This window comes from Aplidium turbinatum, chromosome 2 (assembly GCF_918807975.1).
Source record: "Aplidium turbinatum chromosome 2, kaAplTurb1.1, whole genome shotgun sequence".
NCBI classification, from domain to species: domain Eukaryota; kingdom Metazoa; phylum Chordata; class Ascidiacea; order Aplousobranchia; family Polyclinidae; genus Aplidium; species Aplidium turbinatum.
Window position 1 is genome coordinate 35,093,640 of NC_137473.1, and position 12,770 is coordinate 35,106,409.

At 37.4% G+C, this 12,770-nt stretch overlaps 1 protein-coding gene across 1 annotated transcript in view; it reads right to left on the minus strand.

The window, feature by feature from the left end:
* The window catches only part of LOC145765065 (uncharacterized), a 32,988-nt gene extending 22,114 nt beyond the window's left edge, over positions 1–10,874 (minus strand). The window contains exons 1-3 of the mRNA XM_082576804.1: positions 10,762–10,874; positions 9,146–9,196; positions 8,422–8,486 (exon numbers count right to left, since the gene is read on the minus strand). Coding sequence (XP_082432930.1) covers positions 8,422–8,486; positions 9,146–9,196; positions 10,762–10,837 — 192 coding nt within the window. The 5' untranslated portion in view covers positions 10,838–10,874. The remainder of the gene's footprint in view (positions 1–8,421; positions 8,487–9,145; positions 9,197–10,761) is intronic.
* Between the last annotated feature and the right edge of the window lie 1,896 nt (positions 10,875–12,770).

The following is a 12,770-nucleotide window of genomic DNA, read 5'->3' on the forward strand; positions in this document are numbered from 1 at the left end:
AAAGCATTGAAACTAACACAAACTTACAGCAAATTTCAAGTCGTGGTCAACAAAGCGTTGATTAAGAAATAGAAAGTTTTCAATTGTAAGTTTATGAAAAAGACTCTTGTTTCTAACATAGCCTACCTTGTTTTTCTTGTTTGTATCAGCTAGATTTCAAAAATCACTCAACACTGCATTGTTATGTTAGCCTCCTTCTTTTAAACGACCACTGCATACAATTTCTTGAAAATAAATTAAACACAATAGCCTACAATAACATTTTTTAAATGAATCAATTTTTTATTTGAAATGCGTTTAATTAAAATTGTCAATTTCGTCGAACTTCACAAAAATGAATTAAACTTTCTGCTGTTGAATTCATGGATTTTATAACTTTGTTTCACGGATGACGCAATCGCCAACATGCTTGTACAAGAAAAGACCAATGTAAATTTGCAAAGCAACAGCCTATTTCATCCTTTCGATGTCGAAATGACGCAAAGATAGTAACACTCGTCACTCGGTAATTGGGTTTAGGAGTAATCGGGATTTTCACCACTTTCTTCAGATGACATCTTGCAGTATTTCCTCAACTCTTTTTTTGGGGAAGCCTAACGAATCCCAGCTTTGCTACACTGTGTCATATTACACTTTTACAATAGCTTTTTTTCATTCAAAGGTCAATCTCTAAGTAGTTGTTAGTTGTTAAAGTGACTTCACTATTTACATTTTGTACATGTGGTTGTACATATAAGCGCCTTATCCGTTGTGTCATCCCACCGCACATATCGGTCGCTTTTCAATTAAGCAACCCCGGTTCGACTCCCGGCTTAAGCTGGCTTCTACCCAAAGTGTAATAAATTGGATGGGCGTAGTTGCTTAAGGAAAGGCGACCCAGAGAAAGGCCACCCTACTGTCGTTAGTGTGTGAGACTAGGTATACTGAGAACCTTATCTTCTCATCCCCCAATGCTTGGATTCAAGTATGGGACTCACTTTTAACCTCCAGTAAGCTAGAGAATTTGGTATTTTTTACATTGATGTTGAATTAATGTAAGGAAAATTTTGATAGCCAGACACTTGGCAATCTTTACATTGTGCACTAGTAACGACATCACAACTTTTTACAACTGACTTGTTTCCTCGGTTGTATTAGCCTATAAAATCATCATTGGAAACATGCGAGGAAATCATCCACCGCGTTTGAAACTAAAAAAAAATTTAAGACGTAGCCTACACCTGGCAACATCTTCATTACTTGGATATCAAGCAAAATTTGCGATTGCCCTGTGCTTTGTGCATGCGAAAGGATACGATAACCGCGTTTACTGGCGGCAGTGCGGAAGCCAATGAGATATGACGCTGTGATACATGGCATAACGTAGTTCACACAGCTTGGTACAAGCATTGAAACGTTTCATTTCAGGAAGTTGGACGAGTAAAATGTAGTAGAAACGTTTCGTATATCATTATACGATATTCTTTCCACATGCCACTTTCAGAATCAATCATTAACGTAGATGAGTGGCAGAAAAATGGTGAAGAAAATTGTTAAAATCAAACTGGAGTGCAACGTTTAGAACAAACCGCTGTAGCCACAAATGCCCTTTAAAAGCAAAACATTGAACTCATTGAACTTTAATAACTGCAAGCAATCCAAGGCTTTAAATCTATTTATCTTTTCATTAAATAAAGTCGCTCCTCAGTTGGAAATATTTACCAATCTCACTGATGCGTGAATACCACACACTAGGCTATATGCTGGATTAGACTTTGGTCAACGTGAACAAGAACCAGCCAAAGCTTAAATGTGCATGTATAAACGTTATGCAAGAACAAAAAAAGTTATGAAATAGTCATCTCTGAACAACGAAAACGATGTCTCGGCCGCATCCACGATCAAACTTTATGGGAGAAAATACGCGTGTTGTGTCGTATCCGGGCCAATTTAATCCACAGCGGTCTACCCTGTACCACACTCACCGTAATCGGCTGATGAGAACCCAAAACAAAACAGAAAACGAAACAGTGTCACTGTTTGCACTACAGTTCGTCACAGTCTCACAGGTTGTATGCGCCTGGTCACCCCGCTGTACTTGAGCTCAGTCTTTTAAACTGGTATCTCAAACTGTTAACACAAAACATTGAAATTCCAGACCTTAGTCTTGAAAATATCAAATCCAGTAAATGAAATCACCCGTGCTGTAAGATGGTGATAAGATTCTACTCTAAGATGTCCATTATGAAAACAATGAATTATTACTTTTTGGTTGTTGCAACAACAGTTGCTTTGTTTCTACCTGGTGGAAATGGACAGTCCAAAACTGAGAGTCCAAGTCACTTTGGTTCACCATTTAAAGCAAATTTACAAAAAAGTTGGCCTTTATTGTTTATTGTCCAGTGACTTTCATAAATTGCACAAAGGATCTGAAAGTTCAGCAGATTTTTGGTTATGAAATTGCGTTACATTTTGGCGTTTTTAATCAACGCCAAGTTACCTTTGAATGGCAAGCTTTGACGACCAATAGTCAAGTAGAAATTTAAAAAAAATAACTGCATTTAAAGTTCAATTTTCAATGAAATCAAATGTGTATAAACGTATTAAAGTCGTTCTTAAAACCATCCGTTATCAAGGACAGGTTTACACCAGGAGACAGCAATTTGTATCAATTTAGAATAGCCTGGCTACGGTGTGTAGACAGCAATTAGACCGCAGACTTTAACACAGAACTGGCGGCGTGAAGTCTCGCTCGTAACATTTAAATGGCCTAATGATTTCTGCTTCTTGTATATGTTAGAACCCATTGATATCTTAAATGTTTACGTCAATGTACAAAAATAAAAGCACTATGGGAAAGCAAAGCCATTTTTTCATAAAAAGTGTAAAATGTCGAAACCTTTTAACGGTAGCCTGCATATGTTTTTGATTGGTTCAATGAGAATTCACGTCAGAGCGCGCTTAAATATCTTCTGTTTTACAGATCAGATCATAAAATTCCGGCCACTCATTGTTACAAGTTCAAAATAAAAATCATAGGTCAAACACAGCTTCCACTTTATGACTCAGGAAACTAAAAAACATAATCAGCTCAAAGTTCGATTTGTTTCAATGTTTGCCACAAATTTCTGATCGTGCTTAGTCGTTCTGCAGGAAATACTGCGAGGACATTTGTTATTGCTAAAGTTAACTTTCTGACCGTTCAGAAACAAGCTTTTAAATCAACTTTAACAGACAAATAAGCTACAGATTTCATTGTCACAATGTCTGAATCAATGTGATGACAGCAAATTTTAGTTTTTTTGGTTGTTGTTTGAGAAACGTTTGCCATATTGAGAAGTTAGTTTCCAAAGGAAGAAGTGGATGGAGTTACTCAGCACAACGGCTGTAATGGATGAAGGCGCATTTCTCCAGCTCCAACCATCTTGACTTGCCTTGACGTTGAATGTTAGACACTTTTATTTTGGATCGTAAAAATGCGCACGTGCACTCGTGCAGCCCACGAAGCTTGCTTATCAACGGCACTCTTGCGATCGTTCAGCCAAGAAACTCAACACAGCGTTTAAGATGAAAGAAAAGATACGTACTTAGCGCAGAAAAATCTTTTACAGACAGCTGAATGCAGCATTTTGTTCACAATGCCGAATGAAGAGGATTTCCTCAGAGGATGACGCTTGTGATTGATGCCGACTCGTGACATAATCCGATTGTGACGTCATCGAGTCATGCATTAAAAAACAATGGAACTTGTCATCTAAAATCACGAGAACAGCGAGTAACTTACTACTCTTACGTAAGCTACTTAATAGCATTACAGCAAAACATTACAAATCTTTCATGTAGTCAAATGAAGCATTTAAGCAACATTGTGATTCGACAAAGGATGATATCAACCTGCACTGTCATCGTCAGAGCTTAAAACAACTTCACTCATACTAATAAAATTAACCGCCTTCCATAGACCTAAAAACAAAAAGCGAAAAAACGTGATGCTTTTTGCTTGCGAGAGAACGTATTTTGTTTTGCAATTCGTAACTACTGTACCCTCATAGCGTCGATCGTTTGTTGCGTCACCAGTGAAATCTCAAAATCCATTGCCATCTTTAACATGAAACCGATGTTTTCAGAAATTTGGACTAATAATGAATTTATTTCAACAGCAAAGTGGTTGTGCTTGGCAGTCGCCTATATCGTATCTGATTGCAAGTTATCGACCTTAAAGTGCCTCTGACAGGTAAATAAATTCGCTAAATTTACCTAAGATACCAAAAAGATGACACTAACAAAGTTTCCTGACTAATAAATCGTCAAAAATATCAACAGGCTACTAAGTTACACGCTTGCAAACTTTCGTTCACTTTCGGCGAATCTGGCAATCAGTCAATTACGAAAATAAAAACGGCAACACCGCTGTGAGGTCACCATAAGCGGGAAGGATACATTCTTTCTCTGTGGTGACTTGGTAAAGTATAGTACGGCTACTGCAAAACGTGAATGTGTGGGGCTCTGTAGGTCTAAAGCATGTGCAAATTAAGAATTACCGAAATGAAAAAGTGAACTTATTATTACTATCAGGTTTCGATCAAATAGGTTGAGTTTATTTTTATTAAACAGCATCTCAATTCAATTGAAATTGCAGTTTTATAGGGCTATAATTTTGATACTTTTTTATTTGTCCTAATCTGGCTATAGCCATTTGCAGTGTAACAATAGTATCTCCCAAACAGTAGCTTACTTTTAATTTATGGTTGAGGCAATGCCTACAAATTGCTGTTTATGTGACAGTGTCAGTGACAAAGACCGTGTGCTTTCTTTTCACGCTTTCCCACAAAACAAGGTGCTGAGAAGAAAATGGTCAAAGTTTTCTTCAAGTCTTCGAAAGTGGGATGGGCCATACAAAACTAGTCGTATTATGTTCTCTTCACTTCAATGAAGATGATTTTGTTAATACCACTGAAGTAAAAATGGGCTTGAGCGAACTTTACATTTTGAAAAAATCTGCCATACCATCTATAAAAGTAAAGATGCAACCAGTTGCTGATGATGATTCCAGCACTTCTAAACAACAACGTGTACAAAAACGTACCCTTGCACAGGTAAAGTAGGATTTTACATATATAGACTCTGCTATTTACGTAACTGTATAACTAAGATTTTGTTAAAACTGGCACTGACAACTTGCATTGCGCAAAGCTCACTGCTTGCAGTTTGATGCTCTCGGAAGCAACAATCGGATTGTGCTGCCGTCATGCATTGTTTGGTGAATCCGAAACAATTTTCTAGATCCAGATGGCCGTTACACAGGTTTTCAATGGCCAACTGAAGGCACATTATGAGAGAGAGAGAGAACTTTTATTTATTTTTGAATAGTGATGATGAATTAAATATGAATGATGATTCGTAAATTTCTTCATTTTTCACTTCAAGTATATTTTAGCTTTTGTAGGAACGTATCCAGTACAGGTTTATTAAACTGCAAAAAACAATAAATCTTTGAAAAAAGCAACCGCTTGTACCAAATCCGACCAAACTGTGATCCACCAATTACATCTAGGAAGCGTTTGTTTCATCCGTCATTAACGACGCCCATTTAGGATGACGTAATACCACCAAAGTCGTCCCAGAGCAGTGAAATATGAGTTTCGCCTGTGGTGGCGCTGCGGAACAATCGTTCGATATAAATTACGCCCTAACCAGTCGAGCTACGAGGTTAAGATTAAAAAGTTCGCTAAGTATAATTCTGCGCTAGGAAATGCTTTAAAAAGTTACTATACTTGGATCCAACCTGTCAGGGGCACTTTAAGCTCTGAGCGTTGGGCAAAAAAACACGTTGTCTGTAAGCCCAGAATAGGCTGAAAACATAGCGAATGTTGTATTTGTAAAAGGACGGGGAGAGCTAGCAACAGGGCCAGGTTTAGCTGATGGGGGCCCGGGACCATAGGCGTAGCCAGGGGGGGCGAAAGGGGCCATGCCCCCCAAATTTTCAAACTTTAGATTCCGAAGTTGAGCCCTTTGTTGAAAATATAATAAAATTTGTAGAAATTTATAACGTTTTCCGAGACATCTGGCTATTAACACCCCCAAGGACTTGTTTTAGACGCACAGAAAGACACCAATAAATTTTGCAAATCGTAAATCGCGCAACATTTACGCGATTTACGTTTCTTTTAACTAATTTGTGGAAGCAATTTCAAAATGGCTTACTCTGTTGGGTTTTTGTGTAGTTATTGAGTTTTTGTGTAGCTGAGTTTTTGGTGTTCTCTAATTTTAGCCGCAGGTTTTGCCCGTTTGTGTGTAATAGCTACCTTTAATAAGTTAATAGCTGTTTATCTGCTAATAAATTTCATACAGATATTACCCTAAAAGTGTTTCCAGAAAGCGCTATAATCCATTATTTGAGCGTAATTTTTCCAGGGGAGCATGCCCCCGGGCCCCCTAGAATACGCGTGCCTTCGGCACGCTCTAACCCCCACCACTTTGATTGCTTCCCTTGTTCAACCCACTAGGATACGTCACTGCACATCAGGTGGCGATGGCTTAAATCAAACACTTTGTCGTCCTTTTCAATTCATCAAATATGTGGCCCCCCCAAAAAAAATTTTCTGGCTACGCCACTGCCCGGGACACTTTTAGATCGGGGGCCCCGTGCAAATACGTTTGTGGAGGCCCTTTGAAAGGGAAGCCGGGGTCAATTGCACCCCTCTGCCCCCCTCTAAATCCGGGGCTGGCTAGGAAAGGTGGCAACGGAAAAATATTTGCTGCATGTTGATAAAAAGGACTCACTTGCAAACAGTGGTGCGATGCTGCCGGAGGCTGCCGGAGCAACTGTCCACCACTTCTCCACTGAAAATCGAAAAGGACCTGGCAACACTGGCATTGATAAAACAAGTTGTCCTTTTATGAAAGTCAAAATCAAAGTACCCAGCAGAGCTCTGGTAGGTAGCTTACCTATTAAAAACAAATTGGATCTTAATGGCAAGCCGGTAAATTATTTAACCAGTGATTATGTTTTAAGGAACATCGTTTTGAGTTTATGCGTAGGCAGTGGCGTCGACAGGGTGAGGTCCAGAGGGTACTTTTGAACTAGGACCAGCGATGATTTTAGAGGCCCTGAATCTTTGTCATGGATCTGGAACTGAACGAAAGCACGGCGTATTCTTTGGAATCTTATTTAAATTTGATTTGATTTGCAACCCAAAAGAAGTGGCCCATAGAAGTTTCGTCTCAAATGATTGACGACCAAAGAGCATAGATAATAATCTACATAATTATAGAAGTTATATAAAAAAGCTGAATTGTAACTAATGAAACGTCACAAAAAAATAAACGTAAACATTTAATGCTAGAAGCTAGATATGCCTTTAAAAGTAGACATAGCACAACGTTATTGTTTGAGTGAAAACAACAAACTCTTGTTAGGCTACATCATTTTAGCATTTGAAAGTACATTTTAAACAATAGTTATCAGCTACAGGAACGATTGGAAAATCGCGGACAATGTTTGTGTATATTCTTTGTACGATATTGCAGCATTGCGTTCCTCGCAAGTAACTAACCGGTATTTCTCTGACTAATCCTAAATATTCTCCAAGTACAATGTAATTTCAGCTTAAGTGAAATCAGGAAGCTCACGAGATTAGTCCTGTTTATCCTTTCTCACTCGTAAATGAAAAATGATAAAATATTGCCCAACTTCATATGAATAGATCTAAAAATATTGGTGTGTGGTTTCATAGGAATGCATGTCGCAGTGTTGCCAACAATCCCAGCCAAGTACAAGCTGTTATGCAAAAAAACGGTGTGTACTAATTGTTTATTTTGTTAAGTTCGACTTCAGAGCTCTGATGGAGAGTTTGGCTTGTTTAATTGGCCACAAATATGTTGAAAAGTAACACCGCCAGATGTGACTGTGTTGTGATGGATTACGTAAGAAATAACATAACAAAAGCAAAAGATTGAATCATAGCGATGGATAGAATCCAATGTGTTTTAACTCGTAAAAAAAAGTGTCAAGAAATCTTTCAAGACAAATTTAAACCACAAAATTGAGTCTAAAATTTGTTCCTTGGTAGTTAGTGGCAACATGAGGAGTTTATTGAATCTCTTTTTCTCGCATTAAATTTTACTTATATAACCTCCAGTCATCTTGTTGCGTGTTTTTAACTCTGATTCTTGCTGCTTTACTTTATTCATTTTATCAGTATGTTTTTGTGTTGTGCCATCGTTGCTGAACAGGTTGTGTTAACCTGTTTTAGCCACCTTGATAAAGTTAGTCGTGCTGACTAACGAAACGTCGGAAATACAAAAAGCTAGTTATCATCTTTAACATCAGGAGGTAACCTAGCAAATAGTCACCAGAAGAACGCAAGTTACTTTAATTTTGCTAAGAAACCAAAATCACTGCAAATTTTATTATCCACACCAGCTAGTCGCTTGACTTACCATTATGATTGGAGTTTTAGTTGGTGATTGATCTTTATCCATGCTGTCCATAATCGTACCCTCATCTAAATGTATGTGAATATTTTATTTCTCTAACCATTACAAAGAAAGGGGGTGTAGCTTCAACAATAGTATGGTAGGACGGTAGGTGTGGAAGAATTACTAATAAATAATTGTATGCAACACACGACCGAAAGTTTCACTATGTTTGAGTTTGAGTAAAGGCTTAATAATTAAATTTATTTAAATCAAGTAAACATTTTCGGCTTCAATGGAACTCCAAGCAGAAATCTGATTAAATGCGTTTCTAGGAAAACTAAAAACGATCGATTCAAAGTAACGTTGAACTTCTTATGCAAAACTAGCTAATCCAACCCGTAGTCTGGTTAAAAGATATTGTCAATGCTATTGAAACAAAAGACGTTTTTCTTACGTTGCATGACAACAAATTTTTGTTAAATGAATTACAGTGCAATCAAAAGTAGTAGATTAACGAGCCAGGTGTGCCGCATGAAATGATGTTGATACTGCAATTTTTAGTTTACGCTGTTTTCTAACAGAAACATAAACTCTTTCTCAATCACTCATTTGGATTAGACACAATAAATTGTCCTAAGCTCCTATGGCGCTTCTTTGTTCGATGTATTCACAATACAAAACGCACGCGCTTTATCAAAGCTTTATTATTAACAAACAATTTAACCAATTTCATAAGGGAACCCACCTTCGTTACCAAGTGTTAGTGACGTATTGGAAAGCGAAATAAGGAGAATGCCTGAAAAATTAAATGCAAAAATAAGAGATTGATCAAGGTACGCCTAGATACACATCTTTCAAGACAAAAAGGCTGTACAGTTTAAGGCCTACTATTTTGGATTGATAGCTATTCTGACAACATAGCCTATAGGCCTACCTACATAAAGGACAAGTTTTCATTTGTAAAAATTCCTTTTATATAAACTTGTGTCAACAGTTTGCAAGATTGATATACCACGTGTTTCTGTGGTACTGATCTCCAAACAATGCGTCATGTTCTTGTATGCCCCTTTCATTGCAGGAAAAAGCAGGTTATCCGTCAGTACCCCAACCAAAAAAGCTTCCACTGGCACGTCATTTCAATATTACTAGACGTAAAAACGTACTATATTGTAAAAATAGAAACTTTCTTTGCTAGATATATGCTGCAACTCTGCAGCAGACAAATGTAACATTACGTAACAAACTATCAAGAAGCTTTTGCAGCCTCGAAGCAAAAATCCGATTCATTTTTGGAGAGAATTTCAAATGGCAGTAATTCAAAACCAATTATCGAGTCCTATTTTTCATTTATTTTTTATGAGCTTTAACCTTGAGCGGATCGACATGTATATTTAATTAACCATTGCGTAATCCTTATGCGTTGTGGGATATCACCTACGTTTTTACATAAAACACAGTTTTACTGAGATCACAGCCTAAAAGTTGACTACGAATGATATAAATTTTTAGGAAGTTCTGACCATGTCCAATGGTCAGAACATCTTTTTTTCTACAGTGCTCTGTCACAGTTGTCTATGAATTCACAATGCAAATTTTGCTGAAAAAAAACAGGCATAACCCAGACATGTGACGCCACTATACTTGAAGTAGAAGCGGGAGTTCGATTAAAAATACTTACGAACTGAAAGTCTTGTTTGTTTTGCACAGTGTCTACTGTACTTATAAAAAGTTACAACCTCTTCCCAGGACCGTTCAGAGGGTAATTTGGACCCGGTACTAATAAGACTCTCCGCCTCAAATCAAGGTACTTTTGAGAAAACCGCACTATATATCTAAAAAGTATGCGGTGATTTCTTTTAGTTCCCGGCCCTCTTGGAATGGTTACTGGCCCCTAAAACTATCCCGGGCACAGGTCCAAAATTATCCCTTGGATCTTGCATTTGAAAATTTTGAAAACTTTATGTTTCAATCAACCCTAGTCAAAATGTTGAACTAGGATCTAGCGATTATTACGAGTCAACATACGGAGAATGAGGCTGTTCAATGGGCATCTAATGAATTTTCGCTATTATCAAGTGGTAGCCTACATTGTTTGCAGCTTCAGATCACGAAGGACACATATTTTATTTTTACGTAAAAAATAATTAAAAACAATAAATCTAGCAAATAAAAACGGGCTGAAATATGATAAGTCAGTGCTCTTCAAGTTTGTATTTGCTCCAATGATCAGTATTATATTGGACCGCGCTCAGCAGAACTGTTTGGAGCACAAATAAGTATGGGCTTCGACAAACGACAGTGAATCTATATCTCCATCTAGTGTGTAATAATCAATCTTGTAGCTGTTGATACGTCACTTACCCAAAAGAAACGCTTTTGCCATCTTCAAGTTCAGCTTCATAATCCGTGAAAAAGGTGTGTCATAAAAAACATTCATCTTTTCCAAAACTAATAACTAAAAATTATAAAATTTCTGTAAAAGTTAAAATAGGCTTTCTGTTTTGATTGTTAGTTTTACAAATCGATGCTAAGTTTAACGTACCTTATGTATGTTGAAGCATGAAATAATGTTCGCTCTAACACAGGGTTTCCCAAACTGTGGTTCGCGGACCATTGGTGGTCCGCGACGACTGCACAGGTGGTCCGTGGCGATATGACAAGAAATTAAAAAGTCAGACATACACGTAACACGTTGTACATTACGTACCTTGTCAAAGATAATTGCCGCAGTTCTTAATTGATACAGAGTTTATTTTCTCTGGCGTTACACAACATTTGGAATTGGTTTCTGCACATTTCAAGAAGTACTTTTTCAAAGAGACATATGAGAATTTTTACTGGATTTTAAACCCTTTTGTTGTTACAAAGACTGATCTGTCAGGACGTGAAGAAGAAGAAATAGCCGAATTATCATCTGATCGAATTTTAATGCTTAGTTTCAATCAAACAGCTATTGCATCTTTCTGATTAAGTGTTGTGGAGGAATACCTGTTGCTATCGCGAAAAGCAACTAAAATTGTATTGCCTTTTACCACGACCTACATGTGTGAGACAGCATTTTTAGCTCTTACTAACATGAAGAAAAAATACAGGTCCAGACTTTCCGTGGGCCCTGACTTACGAGTTTGCCTTTCACAAACAACTCCCAGAGTTGGTGACTTATACAATAAGAAGCAATCCCATCCGTCCCATTGATGTTGTCAGTTTTTTAAATAAACAAAATTCGGTTTTATTCATTTTTACCTTTGTATTGGAATTGGGGATCCGCGAATAAACAAATTCACAAATAGTGGTCTGTGGCCCAAAAAAGTTTGGGAAACCCTGCTCTAACACATAAAAGTGGATTAGTTATCTAATCAATAGTGGTATATAACAATGGATTGGATAAAACTTTATTTTTTTATACCAGAAAATTTTATTAGGGTCTTCACTAGAATTAGTAAACTACAGGTCATGGAATAAGTTCTAGCGTGTCCAATTCGGTCAGCTAAATAATTATACAAACATTGCTTGCAATCAATCAGCAGAAGCTCGGGCTGTTAGAATTAGCAGATCAGCAGCTAATCCTCTGACGTAAATCAAGCCCGCCTCCGACTGCCAGATCATAAAAGTTTCTCACCCGAAATGTTGATCACCGCAAGACTTTAGAGCTTGCAAACCTATGAAGCGGCTCTATGGCCACTTAAACTGATAGAGGTTGTTGCATGCACAGAAGTGCTACCCAGCCTTTGATTTTTATCAATCAAGAGCAATATATTTAAAAGCAAAGGGATCTTGAGAAAATGTAAAACATTGACTGACTACTCCATGAAATGTGAAAAGTATGTCATTCAACTACAGTAGGCCTAACCGTCTACAGTCTGACAAAAGCTTATAGTTTATTCTTATTTCACAGATTGATCATGTTTGATAATAGAAGAAAAACAATTTGAATCAAACTTGGTCCTTCTCTGCTGCTTGTGGAAGATTTTTTTGAAAATTTAACATTAATATATTTGCTTATTTCTGCAATCTTGTATTAAAGTTGCTCAGTTGCTCAGACTAACCGCTTTCTTGAGGTCAACAAACTAACGCTCATATTGCATTCACTCACCTAACTTCAAAACGTTTAGGGGTAGAATAGTAGCCAACATTTCCAATAGCATAGCACTATTGCAGGATGCTGTAGCACTGAGTAGCCTACTCCTGTATTTTCAAGGAGGCACAGAAGTAAGTTTTATTTAGAATAAATCATGTCATTGACAGAAAACTTGGTGTGGTTGCCATTTACATACCTTGTGAACTAACAACATTTTTCCCCTTTTTAACATTTTGTCAAATGGTAGAAAAGCTAGAACTATTCGAAACATTTCACACGCCATTGCAAAGTG